The sequence below is a fragment of the Conger conger genome, chromosome 7, assembly GCF_963514075.1.
Source record: "Conger conger chromosome 7, fConCon1.1, whole genome shotgun sequence".
NCBI lineage: Eukaryota > Metazoa > Chordata > Actinopteri > Anguilliformes > Congridae > Conger > Conger conger.
Window position 1 is genome coordinate 9520773 of NC_083766.1, and position 14804 is coordinate 9535576.

General features: G+C 40.3%; 1 protein-coding gene across 1 annotated transcript in view; it reads right to left on the reverse strand.

Annotated features, from left to right (window-relative positions):
• tbx4 (T-box transcription factor 4) overlaps positions 1-14070 on the reverse strand; it is a 29926-nt gene extending 15856 nt beyond the window's left edge. The window contains exons 1-3 of the mRNA XM_061247990.1: positions 14008-14070; positions 9992-10138; positions 7961-8055 (exon numbers count right to left, since the gene is read on the reverse strand). Coding sequence (XP_061103974.1) covers positions 7961-8055; positions 9992-10135 — 239 coding nt within the window. The 5' untranslated portion in view covers positions 10136-10138; positions 14008-14070. The remainder of the gene's footprint in view (positions 1-7960; positions 8056-9991; positions 10139-14007) is intronic.
• Positions 14071-14804: the final 734 nt, after the last annotated feature.

The following is a 14804-nucleotide window of genomic DNA, read 5'->3' on the forward strand; positions in this document are numbered from 1 at the left end:
CTGGTGCCCCCTTCGGCAACACGTGAGCGCGCCATATGTTCATTTATGACCAGCTACATACTTAAGAGAGATGACAGTGGAGTTGAAGGATTCTGGTCAAGCACTTTGCTCTGTATCCACTTTGTGGCGGGGCGCTTCAAAGGTCTTCCCTTTCATGAAAGGCAAACCTGAAGTGCTAGCCAGAATCGCATTACATCTAATACCCCATGAGAGACCTGTCCAAGACTCAAAATCTTCTCACAATCACTCCTGGTGTCATTCTTAAGCGGGAATGCCATTTAATCTTAGGATGTCCATAAGCCCACCTGCTTCATTTGTGGGGAAGAAATACTGCCTACAAACAACATCTGGGTTTTTTTTCCACAGTAAACAGATTAAAACTGCTAAACTGCTAATACCATAATTTGTTAGCAGATATTGTTTGCCCAGCCGTTATCATGGCTACCCTGCTGAAACAACTCAAGCTAGGTTTTGAAACAGCTGGTAGCCAGTTGACCAGTTCAGAACAGCTCCCAGTTCATCATGGTTTAGTTAAGACCAATTCAAAGCTTGACATGGTTTGACCAGCTCACCATCTTTTGAAACAGCTGGTAGCAGGTTCACCAGCTCGGACAAGCTACCAGCAATAGCAGGTTTACCACTTCATACCCAGCTAGAACAGCTGAAGACCAACTTGACCAGCTCAACTTTCAAGATGCTCAAACTGGTATAGCTGAACTCTATAGCAGGGCAACTAAAACAAATAATAATGAAGGGAACAGGCTTTGATTCTCATGACTGAAACTTTTCCTTTCTTCCCCACAGAGAAGGCCTGTTTAGAAGACAGTGTCAATCAATCAAAGACGATCTTGACTTAGCCGTGAAATATCATCTCCGTAATGATTCATGCGGCTGTGTGGATGGAATCCTGCTCCTTGCGACTGCTGTAACGGGCAGTGGCTGCAGTGGATCACATGGCATGTCTAATAGGCCTTCTCCGGGCCTCATCCTTCCCCAGCTCCAATCTGTCTGTCTGAGTTAGCTGCCACACAAGTGGCAGGGGAGCAGTAGCGACTTTCCTTCACACGTGTAACACGTTTTCAAGACAGACCTGCTCCACCTCCCAGCCAAACAGTGTCCTCTCTGAAACATGCCCGATAGAAAGAAGCGTGACTCTCGATTCAAAATGTTTTCGTCTCAAAGGGTTTTCCTTTCGATAAATAGATGGAAATTGGCAGAAGAGTTCAAGTTAGTTCACTTCATAAAAAAAGCAAGACCTTCACAGTTCAGGAAAATATCAATCAACGTCACAAAATAAACCACGATTGACTCAAAAATCCAACGTTCTTATGTATAACTATTTGGGATGTTGCTAACACATGGGGCTCAGTAAAAAAATCACACGGAACCATTCAGGCACAAACGAAAAAGCAACTGTTTTAAGAGTTGTTCAATCACCACCCCATTCGACAGAACTTAAGTTTCACCCTGAATGACACGCCAACAGAACATATGAGTGGCTCATTCCTGCTAATTCTTGCTCCAGAGCTTAAAAATGTCTATCTATTCCACGCACACTTTAAGTCTCTGTGTTCAGTCTACTCTCAGCTGTGTCTCTTGCTGTCTTCCATTTGCCGCTGGTTGTGGCTCGCATTCAAACCCAAGACCCTAGTGGTGGCCTACCCAGCCAAGGGCACAGTTCAGTCTTCCCTGCTACCTGTCATCGTACAGTATACCACTGTGAGCTCCCTCCTTGCCACCTTCTAGTTTTCTAGCAATTCCTTTACCACATATCCCAAACTTAGTCGCTGGAGTTGGGGGGGGATCCACCAGCTTAAATCAATTGCAGGTTGCCATCTATTAAGATGCACAGAATTAATGCAGAATTTAAACACCAACTGACATGCGTAATGACACCATCGAGGGTGCGCTTGGGAATTGTTCAGATTCTGCACTGTAACTTACATGTGGTTAATACTACCTCAGAGTAAGCACTTCTACAATTTCGCTACAGGAATGCTATCCAGGACTGTGTGTGTGTGTGTGTGTGTGTGTGTGTGTGTGTGTACGTGTCCGTGCATGCGTGTTTGTAAAAGAGCGGGGGAGAGAGAAATGGGAGCAGGGAGAGTGTATCATATCAGTGTCAGCACGTACGCGGTGCCAGCTGCTTCTCTTAGTTCTCCCCGGTGAGTCATGCTGATCTCTGGGAAACACCAGCCCCACCAGATCAAAAGGCCCCTGAGGCTGACGGGAGCCGTCAGGCCCGCCGCTGATCCAGGGGCGCTGCTCGCCTCTAATCAGCCCGCCGCGTCTCCCCCTGACGAGCCGCCGGCTTTGTAGTGCTGGCTTACGCCGGGGCCGTGGCCCAGCGAACAACCGGGCCAGGTTCAGAGGGAGTTCTCCCAGGGTTCTGCGCACCCAGCTGCACCCCTCCTCTGCTGCTCAAAACCCACCCCGCCCCAACCCCGGAGTGGGGCTTTCTGCTCCAACACCCCCCGCCCTCCAGACCAGAGAGACATTCACTCATCCTCCGTCAGGTCACAGAGCACTCAGTAATCCCTGACTATTTTTCATATGTTTCTACTGAGATTTCTTTGTTCCACCTTTAACATTTGAGCATTTTGCAAAGATATGTTATAATAGGGTAATGGGTATCCTGTTTAGCTGTATATCTGCACATAATACATAGTACATAGTAGTATGAGCTAGTATTTAACTATTTATTCAATTTAAAAAACATAATTTAACTATTTAACATATTAATAACACTCACCGGCTTCTCTACCTGTCAGTGGACCACCTAAACATTGTTTGCATGCATATTCAGTAAACTGTGAGAATGCTTGTTCTGTTTAGCAACATATTTACAGTGAACCCCATAATGTTTGGGACAAAGACATTTCTTTCTTGATTTTATTCATTTGTGTTTTACTATGTAGAAATTACAGCACTTTTTATACATAGCCCCCATTTTAGGGCACCATAAGTTTGGGGACATATTAATGTTATGTAAATTAAAGTAGTATTTTTTTGTGTCTGTGAACAAAAGTCTGTGACATCACCAGGTACTTATCTTCTCTGGTGATGCCCTGCCAAGGATGTACTGCAGCCATGCTCAGCTCCAACTTGTTTTGGGGGCTATTTGCCTCAAGTTTTCTCTTCGGACTATGAAACGCATGTTCAATTGGATTCCAATTGGGCGAATGACATGGCCAGCCAAGAATTTTCCAGTATTTGGCTTGGAAAAACGTTGTTGCTTTAGCAGTATGTTTGGGATCATTGTCTTGCTGTCTTGACCAGGGTCACCACCACTACGCTACTGCAGCTAACTGTAACTGTCACAACTTTGGTCCTCATGTTAAAAAATGCCAGTAACAGATTCCAAAGCCAATCAAAAGCCTAGAATGCCAGACTAACTTATCAACTTACTAAATATAAAAATCTCTCTTATACCTGCACCTGCAAGGAAGCAATTGCACCTGAGAAATCAGAAACATGTGAAAAGGCATTTTTCCCTGGAATGGGGATGGGGGTGGGGGGCTATGTATATAAAGTTCTGTAATGCCTTTTCAAAGTGACGTTGAACCCCCTAAAACATTTGTAACAAATTCTTGCCAGGAAGAGTAGGAACGTCCATGTTAAATGGTAAATGGTTGGCATTTTTATAGCGCCTTTATCCAATAAAGCGCTGTACAATTGATGCGTATTTGGGGGTTTGGTGTCTTGCTGTTGTCCCCGCGGATGGTGAGGGAGGCCATAAAGAACCCAAGGATCACAGTTTAAGAACTGCAACGATTGATTGCATCTTGGGGTCACCAAGTCTCAAAAAGAACCATAAGATGCCAGCTGCAACATACTCTTTGGAAAGGTGGCAGGAAGAAAGCCCTTACTGTACACAATAAACAAAACCTGGAGTTCCCCAACTGTCACTGGATTTATGACTGGAAGAAAGTTATTGTCAGGTATGATACGAAAATGTAACTTTTTAGCTATCCATGCCATCAACATGTTTAGTGGTAAAGGAGAAAAGCATACAAGGAGAAGCACCTCATACCTTATCAAATATCAAATATGGTGGTGGGTCATTGATGTTTTGAGATATTTTGCTGCCAGTGATCCAGGGGCACCATTTAAGATCAATGGCACAATTAATTCAACAAAGTACCGGGAAATTTTAGTGGAAAATCTGGTTGTCTCTGTTCGGAAGATGAGACTTGGTAATAGGTCCTACAGGATTTTCCAGTAGGACAATGACCCTAAACATACATCAAAATCCACACAGGAATGGTTAAGTGAAAACAATATGAATCTTCTGCAATGGCCATCTCAGTCACCAGACTTAAATCACATCAAAAACCTTTGCTCTGAACTAAAGAGTCCATAAGTGCAAACCCAACCATATCAATCATCTTGAAAAGGTCTCCATTCTGGAATGATCAACAATCCTTTCAAATGTGTTTTCTGACCTTATCACAAATTATTGGAAAAGACTCATATTTTCTTACTTGAAAAATGTAATACTTTTTACAGCATTTTTGTGCATATTCATCAAGGGTACCAACAATTCTGGACCCGACCGAATGTCTTTGTCTGAAATATCGAGGAGCTCACTGTATGTCATATGATTCAAGAGGAACATACACATATTCTTCTCTGTGCTCTGTACATTAGTCTCTGCACAACATTATCTTCCGTATAAAATAAACTCTTAATAGAGTACATGTCCATATTGGTTGATTTAACACTGATAGTTGATTTAATATTAATAAATTTGCTGTGTGAACATTCTAATCGAGCACACTGTATGTACCATGCTCCTTAGTTATAATGGTACACATTGTTAACATGTAAGTTCACCCCCTCCCAAACCGTCAATCAGCACCACTGGAGAATTACATATCACTAAATGGACTTTGCTATAATTTGCACTGTGGTAATGGCACAACCTGGGTGTTGTCCTTTTATTTATTCATATACTATATGGCCAAATTTACTCATGTCTCTGTATGTGGTATGATGTTTATAATTTCACCTAATAGTTTATTTTTAAATTGAACTTGCTATTTAGCTTTTTTGTGCTTGTCTCTAAAATATAAATTACTCCTGCAGCTAGACAGCCCTAATAAATATCTGGTGTGGAAAATTATTATTGCTAAAAGGACCTTAAAGCAGTAACCACCCAGACGTACTATATGAACGTTGTCTGTGCACATATTTTGAATATATTAAAGCTAAGATTGCATGCAAATACACAAAAACGCTGCAGCGAAATTCAGGGTTGTGTTCAGTCTAATTTATTTTGTTGAAAATATATATTTATACATGCAGAAATATGCTACCCCAAATTGGTTATACTTTATTGCGTCCAGTGTAGATATCAACTGCATCAACTTCAGTGATATCAACTGAATATCAATTGAGTGTTAATTTAAAGTCAATTGCATGTCAGTGGTTTTCCACAAACTCTTTTCCAAGAAACACTCTATTGATACTCAACAGAGTATTAACTAAGTGTGCAGACATCAGTTCAACACCAAATATGTTAACTTCCTATCTACAGCACGTACATAGCTTTTCTGTGGACATTTCCTGTAATTTTAAGTCAATCTCAAATAAAGTCAACTAAATATTACACGACTATCAACATGACTATCAATGTTTACCCACATTTCATCCTCATATGACACAATTAAAAAGAGCAATCTATTGATCGTCAACAAGACATTCTGAGTATAAACAGAGTCTCAAAGAGTTGTTACTTTAATTTGCCACTGAATTAATATTCACTTAATATCAAGTTGAGTGTGAACAGTGGACACACAAAATAAAGTGTAAAGTGTTTCCTCACATGTCTATGGGGTCTATGTCATAATACTGGATGCATGACTTCAGTTAACTGAAGAATCACACTGCATCGATTGTGCTGCGCTTTCCATATACATCTGGAAAAAAAAACATTTTAAAGATGAGGCCCGTTCAAATCAGACGATATGAAATGGAAAGGTATTGTGTTTTGAATCACTGAGCCATCACTTGCTAAGGTGTCCAAAAGATAACGAATCACAAAATTTGGGTTTGGGAGACTTACAATATTGATGCCAACTGTAGGCTACCTAACATTTGAAACAACAAAGGCCGGGCTTCTTGCAATCCATAATGGCCGTGCAACGTCTACATTAATTTAAATGAATTAATTAATTATTTGCGGTTGGGAGCCTCCGCGCGGCGCTGTCCCGAAATGTGAGCCAACATCTTCCACTGAAGCTGTTCGCGATGATAACTGCGGGGAGCGACAGCGCGTAGGTGTAGCGGACTGGAGACATATTAATTGTTTTAACTTCATTTGCTCTTCTACATTGCTTCCAGAAGTGAAAGTAAGTTTCTGATATTTAATATTTTCTGGAATAGCAATGCCAGTGGTTGTTTGCACTGTCAGTAGGCCACTACAACCTAACGTAACATTGTGTTCATGACCATTGTATCGATTTGGTCTAATATGACTCCATAATCCAACGTAGTTTAATATTATTGCATCAACTATATTAAAATAATCAACCAGCCATCTAGCGCTACACGGAGGGCCTACTGTCTCTCATATAGCGAAAATTGGATAAGGATGCTGTGATCGATCAGTTTGACGAATTTGCGTGCCAAAATTACGATTTTCCCATAATGCAACTTACTTACTACAAGATTCTATTATTACTCGAATCTAACCCTGTACATGTTGTGGTAATGTTTGGCAAATGTCAGACGATTGTTAGCATTAATGCACAATGTATGTAAACCTTGGTAAAGCTGCGACGTAGTTTAATAGCAGGTAGTTTAATCGCTATTTCCCCACCTCCATGGCACTTTAATTAAATGTAATCTAATGTCATTTAATTTGATCGAATATATTTTTTTATTGAATTTACTTTAAAAGGTTATTTGTCAATTAAGTTCGTAACATTGTTAAAGTGGCTCTATAAGAATGGCATAGATTACACGGCTTATCTCTATGCAACAAATGTAGTATGTTAAACCACCCTCTCCTGTGAGCATTTTGTTTTGGGCCAAGTCTTGATTATCCAGAGCAAACAGAAATTTTAATGCCATTATCAATTGCAGACTGCCTGCTGCACCATCCTTCCTAGTCAACCACGCCAATATACCTTCCAGCATCCAGAATGTCCAGTTTTCAAATACTTTGGTCCATTCTGGAAGGTCCCCTCCTCCACCCTGTCCACGATAGGTTCCATAAGCACCCCACCCCCCCCAGCTCTCCCAAGATATTTATCAAGTTTCAAGCTGCCCCCACCTCCACCAGTTAACAAACACAAACTGAATGGTGCCTGGTTTCTTCTAAAACGTCTAAATCTGGCAACCAAGCCTGGAAAATATTATAGGGGAAACACTCATGAGACCCAGGAGTATTTTACTTTTTGTTGGCATAATATAAGTGTCTTGGATGACAAAAACATGAATGTACACTTAGTGAGCACTTTATTAAGTAGTTATTTGACTTATTTTTTAGACTTCTACTGCTGTAGCCTATCCGCTTAGAGTTATGATGCGTTGTGTGTTCTGAGATGCTCTTCTGCATACCACTGTTGTAATGTGTGGTTATTTGCATTACTGTCACCTTCCTGTCAGCTTTGACCAGTCTGGCCATTCTCTTCTGACGTCTCTCATTAACAAGGCGTTTCTGTCTGCAGAACTGCTTCCCCATTCTGATGGTTGATGTGAACATTAACTGAAGGTCCTGACCCGTACCTACATGATTGTATGCGTTGCACTGCTGCCAGACAATTGGCTGATTAGATAATCTCATGAATAAGTAGGCGTAATAAAGTACAAATGTTCCTAATAAAGTGCTCGGTGAGTGTATATTTAACATAAATATTCCATTTCAATTGAATGTCCCTTATATTGAGAGAAATACGGTGTAGAGCTGAAGGAATTGAGGACACAGGGCGATAATAGCGATTCTGTTCCTCACCTTCCAGCTTTGGTGATGATCATCTCAGTCCCAGCCTCGTGGAACTTCTTCCACAGGTCCCGTTCCTGAAGGAACACTTTGATGTTCTTGATATTCTGGAAGCATAGAATGAATTGGTAGGCTCAAAATGCTAAATAAGTTTGCAGTTTATTAGTGTTCAAAGTTTGATTAAAAGACTTACAGACCAGGTGCCCCGTTATTCCGAAATTTAAGTTGAGCAACAGGCCCAAGGGTTAGCTACCAAGGAGAGTAGTGGTACCGATGCAAGCGGAATCTGTTTGAGACTTTTAGGCTACTTTTGACCCTCACTGTTTCTATCATCCTCTAAAGAACTGATTGGTGCCTTGGCACCCAGGCATGGCAGCCAGTCGCCATTGGTGTGTGAGTGTGTGTGTGTGTGTGTGTGTGTGTGTGTGTGAATGGGTGAATGGGTGAATGAGTGGCATCAGTTGTAAAGTAATTTGGCTAAAAGCACTATATAAATGCACTCCATTACCATTTAAGCAAACTTATAACCACTTATATGAGTCCAATATACAATATATAAGCGACCAAGAATACCAAGAATAAAATGACTATCAATATTGAGTTTTACACAGAATTATTTGCTGTTATGTCAACCTAATTATTTGTTTATATTATTATTAATGTTATAATTTACATTAATATATTGTGCGAAAAAGCATAAAAGTCCCTTTACTAATGATACCTAATTTTTTAAATGTCACAAAGCGTGTTGTTACTCTCCTAAGCATGTGGTGTCAGCCACTGCTTCTGATCACACTGCAACCTCTCACAGAAACAGGTCAGAAGACACTTTTGTCGTACGTCGCTCTGGATAAGAGCGTCTGCCAAATGCCAATAATGTGATGTAATGACTTAACATGCAGGCCTTCAGCTGACCAGCAGGGGTCACTGGTAAGTAGTGACACCATATGAGCCTGCTTGACTGAACCCCTGGTTGACACTAGAGATAACTGATCGCCCTTAGGGGCTGCCAGCCATACCACTGTTGTAATGCGTGGTTATTTGCGTGACTGTCACCTTCCTGTCAGCTTCGACTAGTCTGGCCCCTCTCCTCTGACCTCTCTCATTAACAACAGGTTTTTGCCCGCAGAACTGCTGCTCACTGGATGTTTTTATTTTTTGCACCATTCTCTGCAGACTCTAGAGACTGTTGTGCGTGAAAATCCCAGGAGATCTGCAGTTTCTGAGATACTCAAACCACCCTGTCTGGCACCAACAATTATTCCGCGGTCAAAGTCACACAGATCACATTTATTCCCCATTCTGAACAACAACTGAACATCTTGACCATGTTGGCATGCTATTATGAGTTGCTGCCATATGATTGGCTGATTAGATATTTGCATTAATGAGCTGGTGTTAATAAATGGATCACTTGGTGCATATGTGATCATAAGTGACTTATGAAGTTCTCAACTCTCCTACTCTGCTCTGGTACAATGCCGAGTGGTCAGTCTAGCAAGAGTAGGTAATTGAGTTAGCAGTGTCAGGTCTGTAGTCTCAGGTCTGGAAAGGTCGGCCTGTAGCGTAGTGGTTAAAGTAAATAACTGGGACCCACAAGGCCGGTGGTTCAATCCCCAGTGTAGCCACAATAACATCTGCACAGCCGTTGGGCCCTTGAGCAAGGCCCTTAACCCTGCATTGCTCCAGGGGGCGGCCTGTAGCGTAGTGGTTAAGGTAAATGACTGGGACATGCAAGGCCTGTGGTTCTAATCCCACAATAAGATCCGCACAGCCGTTGGGCCCTTGAGCAAGGCCCTTAACCCTGCATTCCTCCAGGGGAGGATTGTCTCCTGCTTAGACTAATCAACTGTACGTCGCTCTGGATAAGAGCATCTGCTAAATGCCAATAATGTAATGTAATGGGAGGATTGTCTCCTGCTTAGACTAATCAACTGTACGTCGCTCTGGATAAGAGTGTCTGCCAAATGCCATCACTGTAAAGTGAAGGTCAAAGCACACTGAGTGTAGTCAGGGCAGGGCAGGGCAGGGCAGGCCTCGTACCTGATCAGGCTCATTGCTGAGTGGCGTGGTGGCCGACGCAGCCGGCCCCAGATGAGAGGTCTTGGGGACGGGCTCTGGAGGTCCGGCCGGAGGGTCCACGGTCACGCCTTCATCTGTCCCAGCCGAGACCTTCTCCTGTAGCATCTCCTGAGGACAAGGGCTTAGGTCAGGGCTGGGTCTCGCCACTAACAGAGCTCAAGGATGTATTATTCTGATGTATTTAATTGTGTCCACTGCCGCCATTTTTTTGGTGATTTTTGTGGAATGCTGTGTGTTTTGAGGCATGTCGCATAATTCATTGGACTGGGTTTTTTCTATTTTTTTGTTTGTCTTGTTTTCATCTTTGTTGTCTAGAGGTAGTACTTTTGACCTTAAAATGTCTAGTTGTATTGAGTTACCAACAGCCATCTTGTTACAGAAATCATCAGTCCCATTGGGTTGGGGAAATATGACCATTTTCCAAAGGAGCCAAATGAGTACTAATTTGAACAACTGACTGTTGTTTTTTTTATTCTTGACTGAACTGTATGCAATTTAATCTTTACATTATTGAGTTGCTGATCATGTCTTATATTTCTGTTTTTGAGCATAAACAGTATTTATAATAAAAGATTACCTGGTTTTTATAATAAGGACACTAAGTTTTCCATACTTCTATTTTTTGCTGACTGGCAATGCGCGAATGATTTTTAATCAGCTGATTTTATTTTATTTTAATGTTTTCAGGAGCCTGTGTGACCTCTGTCTCCAAACTTGAAAGCTGGTCTCTGTCTCGCTATTTAAATGAATAGTTACTGTTTGCTCGAACATTAAAAAAACATACACATTATTCTCAAGATAATGCTAAACTGAAAATAAATATTAGGACGAAGGTTTCTGCTCTAACACATTGCATGTGCCTGCTATCACTTTTATAAATTGAAGACCAATGCTTCTATTTAAAAAACACAGCCATGTGATATGCAGTATTCACGAGCCAAAACTGCATCCCTACACAACTATCAGCGAGAATAAAATTAGCCACGCTCCGAATTAGCATGTGTTGACAGAAAGTATCACAAATATCGTGTAGAACATAGTGATGAGACTGGACCTCTGCCTTGTGGTGAACGGCAAATTCAGGCCAAACCAATAGCGGCAGACGCACACGTAAGCGCAGGCCGTGTCATACGCAGCATCACTCATTTTGGCTCTTTCATTGGCCCCTTGGTATGCACGTATTCTGCATTATCTGGGGAGTAAACTGCAGAGTAAATGTTTAGAGTGAGCCGCCCACGAGTGCCCCGATATCGCACTCAAACACTCATTTTTTCTGAAGACCTTTTTATTAAATATTTATGCTTCTAATATTATGGTGTCCTAGTTTCGTGTCACGAGGCTTAACGGTACATATTCAAGCGATTGGATCTGGCTGAGACACTTTCCCATGGTTCTCCATTGCACAGATGCAAACATTTCAGTAAATGGTCATGCCGAAGGAAAGAGGAGACAAGTCGGACATCTAATTCCACTACAGTCCTGTTAAATCTGTGTCAAACTCATTTCACGTTTATGCAAGGAAGAAACATAAATTCGTGACTGCGTACACTTAAGATCAAAAGGCGATAATTGAACGTTTCGTAAACTCGTGCAGACATTGCAAAATCTAATAAAGATAAGGACCGACACAGTAATGCCGCACAAAATCACGCACGGACCTTTAGAGTCGAAAATGTACCACTTACTCTATCACTTGCTCTGTTTAGCTAAGAACTGCGAGCAAGCACTGTGTTTACATCGGTGTCACTCCAGAGATAATCCGTTAAACTATTCACAGCAGATATGGTTTGAGTGCACATTGCGTTTATGAAGTCATTTTGAGTGCCCCATACTCCAAAATAGTGAAAGATGCATCCCCCTTTCTATTAAATAAATACAAACATTATTGGCAGTATGTCGCTTTTACTGAATTTCACATTTATAATATGTTCATTAAGCCAATGCATATTGCTTTATTTTAGGCAATAACAAGAGGCTTCAATCGATGGGTGTGACGTTTTGGGCAGATCTGGCGGTGAAAATCTGCGTGTAATCTGTGGTCCATGGAACTGCGACAGCACCGCCGATTTTAAGTCCCTTTGCCAAAAAAAGGTTGTAATCTTTTTTTGTTTAGTAATTGTGCATTATCTCATTGCAGAAAAAGTGTCTTATATTTATAATGGAATGATTAATTATTTCATTGTAACTAAACATAATTCCTGAGTGTGTAAAGGCCTTCTTCTGCTCTGCTCACACTTGTTTCATTAAGGCAGTGGAATAGTGAAAATTGAAGTTCTGTAAGGTGTAATGGTGGAATGTAATCTCCTGTATATTTGAATGTATCACAGTAAAATGAATAACAACGTATGCTATTACTTTCAAACGCTTTACACTTACACCAGCACAAGAGGAGAACAGCAGTTATCTTTAACCTGGCAAGCAAAATGGAACAAATTTGATCGATGATTATATTACATGCAACGTATATATGTAAAGTAACGAGCTTCTGTGCCCATAATCTGAGAATGTTTTAATTCATCATACACCGAACATAAAATGGAGGGATCGTGTACTATCCATCTTGAGGGGGGGGGCAAGGGTTTAATGACTCATCGAAAAAAACATTTATGATAGCGATAAAGGAAACATTTATCATAGTAATTGCTTATAATCTAAGTTTATGTATAATATACACGTTCCGAATTAGAAATAGCTTTATCAGGCCTTTGTAGAAGCATATTTTTCCCGTATTTGGCTCTTCGGTTTTGTTATTTCGACTCATTTGTATTTGTGACACTTGGATTGGCCTATGTTTATGTTATGATTTAATTACATTTTTGACCAGTGGTGGTGTTGCTGAAATACAACTATTTTACCATCGATGTTGTAGTTGCACCTTTTGGGCAATCCTGTACAAATACGTTTTCAGAACAATAAACAATTTAAAGTCAATCATTTCTCAGGTATAAAATTATTAAAAAATGTAAATGTAAGCAAGCCAACAGAATAGTAAATCGTACTAACAACATTTAGTAGTACTCCTGATCATTTCAGTTATTCTTCTTCCTCCTTTCATTCTTATTAGTACACATTATTCGTATTATTATTACTATTATTATTGTTGTTGTTGTTGTTGTTAAAGTTAGCAGAAGTAGTATACATGATTATTAATGACTAATTTGATAAAACACCTTTTACAATGGAGTAGGGGCGGTTTTAAGTACATGTAATAATTTATAACAAGCGGTTGTTTTTAGGAAATCATTGTCAGAGCAGGTAATCTGCAATCAATGACTAAAAAATAGTTCAGAAACAATCTATGCATGTAAACCATATGTGCTATGCGTTGATATGTCTATTAAAATTTCAGCAATTTAGATCTATGTTTAAAGTTAAGTGAAATGTGCTGTCACTGGTACTAAACATGCACGATAAAATTAAAACGCGGCCTACTGAAGCTTTCAGCTGATAGGCTTATTCAAGTGCTCAATTCTGTTTTAATCAGATGTGTCATGCTGTAGCTACTAGGCTATATTACCAACACGTATGCAATTGTGAAACAAATATACACAATTTAAAAATATTATCTGCTGGATAATGATATGATTATATTATCACTCTATATTTTCAGACGTAGGCCTATTTTATTCGTAAAATTAATGAGTATGTTTCTTAATGATTAAATAACAGCAGAGGAATTAACATGAGAAGCGAATCTGGTAGAATATGTCGAGCTTTTTTCATAACGTTTTAAAATAGTCATTCACAGTTTCTATATTGGAATATTGCCTTCAATATCTGAGGCCGCGCTCCTGATCTGAGTCACAATACAAAGTTGTTTTGCATAAAGTACACAATGAGTCTAGTAAATTGCTCTTCTTATATTTTTTTAATCCCTTTTTTCATTAGACCCAAAAACAGTCTCCACCATGTTAATCAGTTGCTTACACCAGCCAGGAAACCAATGGGATTCATCTCACAATGTTATTTCAGCTTACCTCATGAAATATATATACAGGAATCCTCCATATCAGTTCAAAGGACAGTTTGCGTTCCACGGCGAAGAGACTGTAGCAAATTACTCTCCATTGAGAAGTGGTTACAGCAACGACGTGTTTTTCAGCATCTAGTATCGCTTAAACAGTTCATCTCCCTTTCAACATAACGGTACGCCTAAAATCTCCCTCAGCGCGCACGTTCTGTGTTAACCCCACTGTGGCAAAGTAGGCGCGTCTGAACGAAATTCTGGTCCTCGGCACGCTGCGACATAGAGAACCCGATGTGATGTTTTCTTGGAACGAAGAGAGTTTGCTCGACTCTTTGATCTGTTAAAACGCCTGCATGAATTATTTGGTGTCGTCCCTCCTTCTCCCGAAGCAGTGCTGACGTTACTCCCAGTGAAAATCTGTTCAGCACCAGCGGATGTTTATCTCTTGTGAAAGACGATTAATTGTAGCGATTTCTTTATCATTCACAATTCCATATTGTCCTTACATATATTTTCCTCATTGTATTTTTATTAATGAATAGCCTATTAATGAGTTGCCTAATTACGACAAATTAGGTCACATAACAATATGTTTACAATACATTTCACGTATATAGGCGACACTCTATTCTGTGAATTTCATGTGGTTGGCCTACACTATTTTACAGATTCATTTACCCCTGCGAGAATAGGTTGAACATGACTCTTAATCTATGTCTCAGCGCAACAAAAAAAATGAAGCTGGACCCCAGCCCAAAGGAAATTTTGGAAAGAAAACATTCAAACAACACTATTGAGAGACACGTA